The sequence below is a fragment of the Schistocerca cancellata genome, chromosome 4 (genome assembly GCF_023864275.1).
Source record: "Schistocerca cancellata isolate TAMUIC-IGC-003103 chromosome 4, iqSchCanc2.1, whole genome shotgun sequence".
In the NCBI taxonomy this organism is placed as follows: domain Eukaryota; kingdom Metazoa; phylum Arthropoda; class Insecta; order Orthoptera; family Acrididae; genus Schistocerca; species Schistocerca cancellata.
The window spans coordinates 759,083,274-759,093,414 of NC_064629.1; the positions used below are offsets into that span (position 1 = coordinate 759,083,274).

Here is a 10,141-nt window from a genome sequence, read left to right on the forward strand (position 1 = left end):
TTCTCTTGTGATGGAATAGATGAAATCGATATATTAATGGAAAATATACCAGTGTATTGTTTTCATGTCTTGCCACCTAATCGTCCCACCGCAAAGATTGTTAGACATAGAGATGGCGTAGTGCTTAAGGTTTTATACTCGTACTCGGGAAGTTCATATCGCCGTCCCTGCCGTCCTGATTTAGATTATCTGTTTTTTTCTGTAAATCGCTTACGAAAAACGTCGTGATGGTTCCATTTAAAAGGATGCGATAGATTTCCTTCCCAGATCTTGTTCGAGCCCAGCCTCAGTTCCGTCTATTGCCGTCACCGTAGATCAGGCATACGACCGTAACATTCGTACTGTGAACGCTGTTAAAACTCTTTCTGCCACTTTTATGCCAAAATACTAGAATTTGCTGTGAAGTATCGAACTGTTATTATGCTTCGTACAGGAAATGTGGAGAATGTAGGTAAGGATATAGATTTAGGATTAGGTTCTGCCACTGAAGTTGGAATATGTCCCTAAAACTGTGCTAATAGATAGCGGAAAACAGTGTACTAAGGACGCAAATCCGCATCCACTAGATACACGTTTTTCTAAAAGAAACGCATTAACATGGCCATTTCCACTCAATAGATTACAGAGATTCACTGACTCTTTGTTCGGGTCCCTGTGTGAGTACTACTCGGAAGGGAATCAGAGGAGCATGACGAAGACTATCACCCTGAAAATGAAATCCTCGATTGTTAGAAGTTCGAATCTCGTCGTGAAACTGAGAAATGAAAAGAGAGAAAGGTATGCTTGAGGTTAGAGAAAGTTCAAAACTGTGATGTGCATTAGAAAGAAGAGATTTATTTCCAGTCAGAAGACTATATGGACAAAATAAGTCATCAAATGCTGTAATATCTTTCTACATTGTTAGAACTACGTGGGCGGCACCACCAAATACTACGAGTAACGAAATAACACAATCATTTCTGGGTGCTGAAACAAAACCAATGCTAATCACCGCTGAACAATAATTTACTAACAGCTAAACAGCGGCAATAAGTAAGACACACAGTAATTACGGAAAATATTATACCGTGACAGTCTGTGTGGAGGACAAGAGAAGTCACGCATTGTGTGGAAGAGAAATTTTCTATGGAAGAAACGAGTGATGCCCTGACGCTGTCGAACTCCAGCAGTGCACTGCAAAACACGGGCTGAAACAACTCACCACTGTCACATCTGACTCTTGCTGGTTATGTTTTCCTTCCAAATGAGGGCGCTTCTCTTTTAAGCGAGTGTGAAAAACCAAAAACTGCATTTTTTTCATATTCCCTATAATTTTAGGATCAGGGGGGCGAGGAATTCATTGAACAGAAAGAAATCTACGAGTAGACTGAACAGTTTTTGTATGTTTCAAGATTAGTTCATAGGACACTGACGTCAACGCACAAATATGTAGAAAAAGGCCTATAAAGGTATTCACGAAACTTAACATACATCACGTGGGAATGAAAACTAGAAAGTTATGTGATACCTCACAGCTTAGGGGGGAGTCGGAGGAAAGCACATTCATAGACCTGTCCTGGCGGAGCGTGTCGGTTCTCGAATTTATCGCTTCCCGTTTGTCGTTGGTGCGACTGTTGGTCGCAGTGGAGCTGACAGCGAGTGATCGCCGCCTGACCAGAAACGGTTTTTGCATCTCGCCACTACCGTCCGCTCTCTGACGTGGCGTCATTACAGTCACCTGAGAAAATTTACCTCCTTTAGTATTTGGATTACATGAAGACATAACATGTTTGAAATATCTGCTCCTTTGACGTCTGCACGTCGTGATATGAAGAACCAATCAAAATACACCTGTTAGCACCGTTGGTTGTAGAGAATTTTTATGTAAATAGTAAGTTGGGGAAAAATTTTGGGCGACTGACCGCTATAGAAGCTGTACATTATTTTTATTACACGGTCTGATTCAAAATGCTTGTAGCTATTATAGCTCTTTTAGTTCAGAAGAGGCAGTTTTAGCCACGTTTGAATAAGTAACAAACTGAAGTCTGCTGTATACCATACAAGAACAAGTAGTCTAGGATTCAGGACTAACTTCCAGTGTTTGTGTTTGGTTTAAAGATGAACTGAAGCACAATTTATTTCTTCGTGAAACCAACAAATATAATAAAACACGTCAGTCATTCCTTTTCGGTGAAAAATAATTTAGGTAAAAATAATGGCAGACTGACAGAACAAAACAAATTCGTGGTTCAAAGTAGAGGACTGTAAAACGATGCTACAGAGTCTCCTCTGCTATAGTCTTCTCGTCTAGTAGATAAACAGCCAAAAACGTTATTGTTTAGTCATTAACACGAACAGTTTCGTACCATCCAGAAAACACACAGGTGGTTAGGAAATATTGCTGCCGGTCCCATGGCCCCCCCTTCTTCACACTGATCCTGACTGACCCTATCCGGGGAAAAATAAGAAGGAATTTAGGACCTATACCGAAACTTCTGCCGTATAATTTATGGAAGTAAATGAAAGGAAGATGCTGTAAGTTTTTTTGTTAATTTCGTGTGATCGATTTTTATCCAGTGCACAAATAGTGGACCACTCCCAACATGCTATATGCCACTGAACAAAATTTTCGAAATATAGTAAATTATGTCTGAATCGGACGATATTGCGAAGGCATACGTAAGTGGCGTCTCTCTGATCGTCCAGTAACTTACTGAAATAAAGCTAATATTTAAACTTGCAAATGGAACAATGCGAGTCGATACTATGCGTCCTTTACAGTGCTTCGAACGATGCTCTCCTATGGTTGTACAAACATGTGTAAGAACTACCGTTAAATATTTATTTAAACGTCTCCCTTCACCCCTTCAATAAAAATTTATAAACTACACTTTAAGAACTTTGCGAATAAAGGTAGGCCGACAACGATACGTACATTAAAAACTAGATTTATTACAACCTATAATTGATCAGTTATGGTGCAGTGGCTAGGTGACAGAAGCAATCCGTCGTGATAGCGGTAAATACACGGAGGGCACGAAAATTCATTAAATTCTACACGCCTGTGTGAATTGTAATTAACGTAATCATGCCTCGATGTGAAGTTTTCGAGGTGGTTATACGTTATATCTTGATCCATCTTACAGAATTCGTCCTTCCAGTTTCATACAAAAATTTTTACTGCATTGTTATCCTCATTCTGAGAATTTTTGTCTGTACAATTCTTTATGGTTTCTGTGCAACACTTCCTTGAGTGAAAGATGTGAATATTGTATAGCTCTCTCTACACCCATATTCCTTCTTATTGAAGTTTGGTAATGTCGCAGGAAACTCGAACAATAATCTATGTTAAGTGTTACAAAACCTCAGTAATCTCCTTGTAAGTGAATCGATATCCCACCTGTATTTGGTATCCCTACAGCTGCATCCACGAGTGAAACTATCAAACTTTTTTTTTCCCAACGGCACGCAATGTTACGTCCCTTAGTTTTGTTATGTGATAGTCTACGGTTATGACTTTTCACCGCCCAAGTAAGAGGTTGGATTTTTCACTGAGACTGAAGGAAGGCTTAGCATCTTTCTAGTTTTAACCAGCGCAGTACTAGCTGGAAAGACTAAAGTGATTGCAAATAATGTAGACACCAGCTTGTCGTTTTATGTAGTGTGTCGTAGTAAAAAGAAAAATGCGGCTGGTAACTGTGTGTGGACTATCAGCGAAATTTGCACAACTGGAGAAGCTATTAGCGCGCACAGCTGACGCGCTGGACGCCGCCGGGAACACGCAAACATAAAACCCCCAGGAAGGCGACAGACGCTAAAAGTCCAAAAAAAAAAAAAAATTGCTCTCTGTACTCTCAAATTTTAGCAAAACTCGTCATATAGAATTTTTTTATTTGGTCTTTAACATAAGCTTATAAAAATTATTGTATCAAAGTAACGTGGGCACGGCAATTTTATTCCACGTTATTGAATAAACTCTAACAAAATTTACTGAATTGCTGAAGATCAAAGGCAATGATTTGAAAACAATAAAGCACAGAAAAATTCGTATCTACAACTATTTGCTAATAATATAATATGATTTAAATGTGTTACGTATCTAAATAAAGTACTAGAAAAATGGAATAATTTTTAATTAGAATAACTGATGTTGATTACTGGAATTGTAATAGATGCTATATTACAAGTTACTGAACACAGCAGCAAAGTTTCTCTTAACCCCAGAAAAAAAATAGAAGGTGCACTTGTTCGGAGGTCCAAGGAAATATATAGAATACTATTTATTTTAGCAGAGCCAATGGTTACTACGAAATCTTACAGGGGATAGTCGAAACGAAATAGTAAACTGAGTCAGCAGTTTGCAACACGTAACAGAAACAGAAATGATAATTTATTTGTAATGGTACCCGTATTAAACTGAAAAACGGTGAACGAGAGCATTCTGTTTGTCGGCAGCGCGCCAACTGACGCGCACGTCAGCTGGCGCGTGTTTACAGATTGCTCACCGCGACGCCGTTACAAAAAATACGACTGCTAGTACTCGATACTGTGGCGATAATTGTCCGAAAGTACACGGGGTACTCAGAGTTCGTCTGTCTAAATTTGCCGCTGTGCTCAAAATTAGAGCGAGTCGAAAATTTAGTAGTGTTAGAGGACGCCTCTATAAGCAGAGGAGGAGTGGCACATTAGTGCCGAGGAGTGGGCAGGCTACGGGGAGGGAAGGCGGACTCACCGAAAAGACGCGGCGCGGCGGCCACGAGAAGCGCGATGACGAGCGGCGACAGCGAGGCGAGAAGCGCGCGAGCCATGCTGAGGCGGGCTGCGACTGCTGCTGCTGCTGCTGCTGCTCTGCGCTCCGACTCGGTGCTCGTTCGCGCACCGACTACCACGGCCGCCGCACGCCGCCGCAGCTCCTGACGCGAACGCCGGCGCACCCCCGCCCCGCCCCCACCGCGGCCCTACGGCGGCCTCTGCGCAGTCGCCACACCAGGTGACAGCTTCATCCCTGCCTTTCTGCCCGCGCAATTTCCTCGCTATTAGCCTCCTGCCGTCTCCGATCAGCCTCTGTTGCAGCCTCTCCATCAACCCCGTCTTTTACTACAATGCACTAGTTCGTCTTCGCTTATTTTTTCGACCAGAGCACACCTACCTCCCTCCGAACCCTCGCACTTGGGCGCAAATCGGAGCTACCTCGTTATTCGCTTTCCGCTGTTACTCTAAAACTACTGAAGGCCAACAATGTACTAACAAAACGCCGCCCTAGACAAGACTGGGCAATAACTAAACATTACCCGTGGCTACCCTCTACACGGGGTGTTTCACAATTCGTCCTACATACTTCTAGACGTTGTAAAGGGGACTTAGTAGATTAAGTTTTACATATGAACCCATGTCAGGAAACGTCATCCAAGGACGCTACAGAGCGTCAAAGCTATAGGCGCTGGCGCCTGTAAATGTACAGGGTGACAATTACCGAACTATATGAAATAACTTCCGGACGCTTTGCGTTAGGACGTTCAAACTGCGCGGTTAGCCTCGGGGGGGGGGGGGGGGGGGGGCGGGCGGGGGGGGGGGTGGCATGATGGGAAATGGGAATTAATATGCGCATGCGTGGTTTGGCATAGCGACGAAGCCCACTTTCATTTGGATGGGTTCGTCAATAAGCAAAACTGGTGCATTTGGGGGACTGAGAATCCGCATTTCACCATCGAAAAGTCTCTTCACCCTCAAAGAGTGACTGTGTGGCGTGCTATGTCCAGTCACGGAATAAACAGTGCGATATTCCTTGATGGCACAGTGATTATCGAAAGTTACGTGAAGGTTTTGGAAGATGATTTCATCCCCAAAGCGACCCTTATTTCCACAAGACGGAGCTCGACCCCATCGAAGCAGGAGTGTGTTTGATGTTCTGGAAGAGCACTTTGAGGACAGCAGTCTGGCTCTGGCGTACAAAGGGGCCACTGGCATGGGCCTGGATTGACCGCCATATGCTCTGGAACTGAATACATGCGACGCCTTATTGTGGGACTGTATGAAAGACAAGGTGTACAGCAATCACCCCAAAACCTTTGCTGAGCTGTAATCAGCCATTCAGGAGGTCATCGACGGCATCATTGTTCTGACACTGCCGGCCGCTGTGGCCAAGTGTTTCTAGGCACTTCAGTCTGAAACCGTGTGACTGCTACGGTCGCAGTCTCGAATCGTGCCTCGCGCATGGATGTGTGTGATGTCCTCAGGTTAGTTAGGTTTAAGTAGTTCTAAGTCTAGGGGACTGATGACCTCAGCTGTTAAGTCCCATAGACCTTAGAGCCATTTGAACCATTTGTTCCGACACTTCAGCGGGTCATGCAGAATTCCGCTATTCGTCTGCGCCACATCATCACCAACGATGGCAAGCTTATCGATCATGTTATAACCTAAATCTGAATATCTGTAGTGACGTTTACATGTTGAATAAGGTATGTGCAAGCTGTAGTTTGTAACTAATGAATGTTTTTTTCGTATAGTTCAACAATTGTCACACTGTACGTGAATATAGGGAGATTTCATGATGATGTTGCAAACTTTCTAGGATGATGGAGAAAGATAAATGTATCAATCTGAGTTAAGGGTCCATGCACCGAAAATGATCGTGTCGAAAACTGTTCTGATACGTCGGACAGTGGAATACACGGACCGATTCTGTTGTTCGTAAGGGGGGGGGGGGGTGGAGGGTAGGGTAAGAGGTTGTTGTATTGACCAAAAATGTCCAGTAAAGACGGGCTCTACAGTGCGTACCTTAAGAATACTTGTTCAATAAAGGAGATGGGTTTCACAGTAGCGAAGATGAACAAGCGCTCACAGCTCCTCAGGTATGCATTTTAGTGCCCATGTTTACTGGACATATTGTCCTTACACTGATCAGCTAAAAACTTACGAACAACTTCTTAATAGCTTGCTTGTCCGTCTTTGGGACGAAATGCATCGATTGTTATGCGCATCAGGGATGCGACAATTTGTTGGTATGTTTTTGGAGGTATGTGGCGTTAGACGTCTATCCACAGGCCATGTAATTCGTGTAAAGAACGAGCCGCTGATTTGCTTACGCGGTGATGACAGCCGATAGCGACCGAAATGGGTTCCGTAGGATTACATCAGGCGAATATGGCCACCGAGACATCAACGAAAGTTCACTATAATGCTCTTCAAACCACTGTAGCACGGTTCTGGCTCCGAGACACGGGCAATTATACTACTGAAAGATTAAATCTCCGTCGGAGAAGACATCAAGCATGAAGGAATGCAGGGGGTTCGCAGCTGTCAGCGTGTCTTCAATTATTACCAGAGGTCCCATGAAAGCGAAGGAGAATGTCTCCCATATCATTATACTGCTCTCATCAGCTTGTATCCGGGGCGCTCTACACGTTTCGAGCCGCCGTTCAACTGGATGATTTGTGGAGTAAACTACCTAGTGTAGTAAAAATGTGATCACCCAAAGAGCCGACACCTTTCCATTGATCGACGGTCGAATCACGACGGTCTTTTGCCCACTGAAATCGTAACAGACGATGTCGTGGGTCAACTTGTCAACACGTAGGCGTGGTCTGCTGCGAAGCGCCATGTTCAACAATGTACGGTGAACGGTGTGCTCAGAAACACTTGTGCGTGCACCTGCGTTGTGCTCTTTCGGCAAAGATGCCACAGATCACCATCTATCCTACTTTAGAGAGCAAACAAGGCTCCGAACCACACGTTCTGTGAAAAGTCGTGGACGTCCAACCATACAGCGCCTATTGGTAGTTTCACTGTCTTTCTACCTCTTTCCGTAAATGTTCACGACAGCAACACGTGAACATTCGACCAGCTTCGCCATTTTCGAGATACTAACCCACAGGCTCTGCGTAATAATAATCTATCTACATCTATATCTACAAGCCACCCAAAGGTATGTGGCGGAGGGCACTTTACGTGCCACTGTCATTACCTCCCTTTTCTGTTCCAGTCGCGTATGGTTCGCGGGAAGAATGACTGTCGGAAAGCCTCCGTGCGCGCTCGAATCTCTCTAATTTTACATTCGTGATCTCCTCGGGAGGTATAAGTAGGGGGAAGCAATATATTCGATACCTCATCCAGAAACGCACCCTCTCGAAACCTGGCGAGCAAGCTACACCGCGATGCAGAGCGCCTGTCTTGCAGAGTCTGCCACTTGAGTTTGCTAAACATCTCCGTAACGTTACCACGGTTACAAAATAACCCTGTGAAGAAACGCGCCGCTCTTCTTTGGATCTTCTCTATATCCTCCGTCAACCCGATCTGGTACGGATCCCACACTGATGAGCAATACTCAAGTATAGGTCGAACGAGTGTTTTGTAAGCCACCTCCTTTGCAGATGGACTACATTTTCTAAGAACTCTGCCGATGAATCTCAACCTGGTACCCGCCTTACCAACAATTAATTTTATATGATCATTCCACTTCAAATTGTTCCGAACGCATACTCCCAGATATTTTACAGAAGTAACTGCTACCAGTGTTTGTTCCGCTATCATATAATCATACAGTAAAGGATCCTTCTTTCTATGTATTCGCAATACATTACATTTGTCTATGTTAAGGGTCAGTTGCCACTCCTTGCACCAAGTGCCTATCCACTGCAGATCTTCCTGCATTTTGCTACAATTTTCTAATGTTGCAACTTCTCTGTATACTACAGCATCATCCGCGAAAAGCCGCATGGAACTTTCGACACTATCTACTAGGTCATATATATTGTGAAAAGCAATGGTCCCATAACACTCCCCTGTGGCACGCCAGAGGTTACTTTAACGTCTGTAGACGTCTCTCCATTGACAACAACATGCTGTGTTCTGTTGGCTAAAAACTCTTCAATCCAGCCACACAGCTGGTCTGATATTCCGTAGGCTCCTACTTTGTTTATCAGGCGACAGTGCGGAACTGTATCGAACGCCTTCCGGAAGTCAAGGAAAATAGCATCTACCTGGGAGCCTGTATCTAATATTTTCTGGGTCTCATGAACAAATAAAGCGAGTTGGGTCTCACACGATCGCTGTTTCCGGAATCCATGTTGATTCCTACAGAGTAGATTCTGGGTTTCCAAAAACGACATGATACTCGAGCAAAAAACATGTTCTAAAATTCTACAACAGATCGACGTCAGAGATATAGGCCTATAGTTTTGCGCATCTGCTCGACGACCCTTCTTGAAGACTGGGACTACCTGTACTCCTTTCCAATCATTTGGAACCTTCTGCTCCTCTAGAGACTTGCGGTAGACGGCTGTTAGGAGAGAGGCAAGTTCTTTTGCAAACTCTGTGTAGAATCGAATTGGTAGAAGTCGCTTATCTCAGAGGATTTCCCCGCTTGCATCCCATATCGTCACCAGGGTGGCCACCCATCTGCATCTGCTCCGCGTGCGTGCTTTAGTTACCGCGTCACGTGCCCGCAACGCCACCAGGAGGCAGCCAACGTGCGGTGGTCAGTGGTCATAAGGTTTTGGCTGATCAGTATACTTTGGTCCATACTACCACCTATGAACGTTGCCTATCCTGAAATCGTAACAACAGTACCAGTAAATGTATTCCACTGTCAGACGTATCAGAACGGTTTTAGGTTATAACTTCCGACTTCTTCATTTCCGGAGCAGGGACTCTTACTTCATATTGATACATTTATCCTTCTCCATCATCCTAGAAAGTCCGTAACATCATCTAGAAATCGCCCTGCACTTAAACAGATTTTTATGCGCCGGTGGCTCTAATTTTGACGCTCTTTAGCATCGCTGAATGACGTTTTCGGACATGGGTTCCTATGCAGAATCTGATCTACTAAATCCCCTCTATAGCCTCTAGAAATGTGTAAGACGAATCGTGTAATACAGTGTATCTGGTAGAACTGCCCATAATTATAGGCCTGTATCGCTGAAGCGGAACGAATAGTAAGACTCGGAATTAGCTTTCGGTAGAACTGCTTTCTAAATCCATGTCAGACCATACATATGTTTCTAGAATGAAACTTTCACTCTACAGCGGAGTGTGCGCTGATATGAAACTTCCTGGCAGATTAAAACTGTGTGCCGGACAGAGACTCGAACTCGGGACCTTTGCCTTTCGCCTACCGCGGTGGCCACGCGGTTCTAGGCGCTGCAGTCCGGAACCGCGCGAC

General features: G+C 44.2%; 1 protein-coding gene across 1 annotated transcript in view; it reads right to left on the bottom strand.

Moving 5' to 3' along the window:
- The window catches only part of LOC126184417 (uncharacterized), a 386,694-nt gene extending 381,851 nt beyond the window's left edge, over positions 1-4,843 (bottom strand). Inside the window, exon 1 of the mRNA XM_049926805.1 lies at positions 4,712-4,843. Within this exon, the coding sequence (XP_049782762.1) occupies positions 4,712-4,787 (76 nt within the window). The 5' untranslated portion in view covers positions 4,788-4,843. The remainder of the gene's footprint in view (positions 1-4,711) is intronic.
- Positions 4,844-10,141: the final 5,298 nt, after the last annotated feature.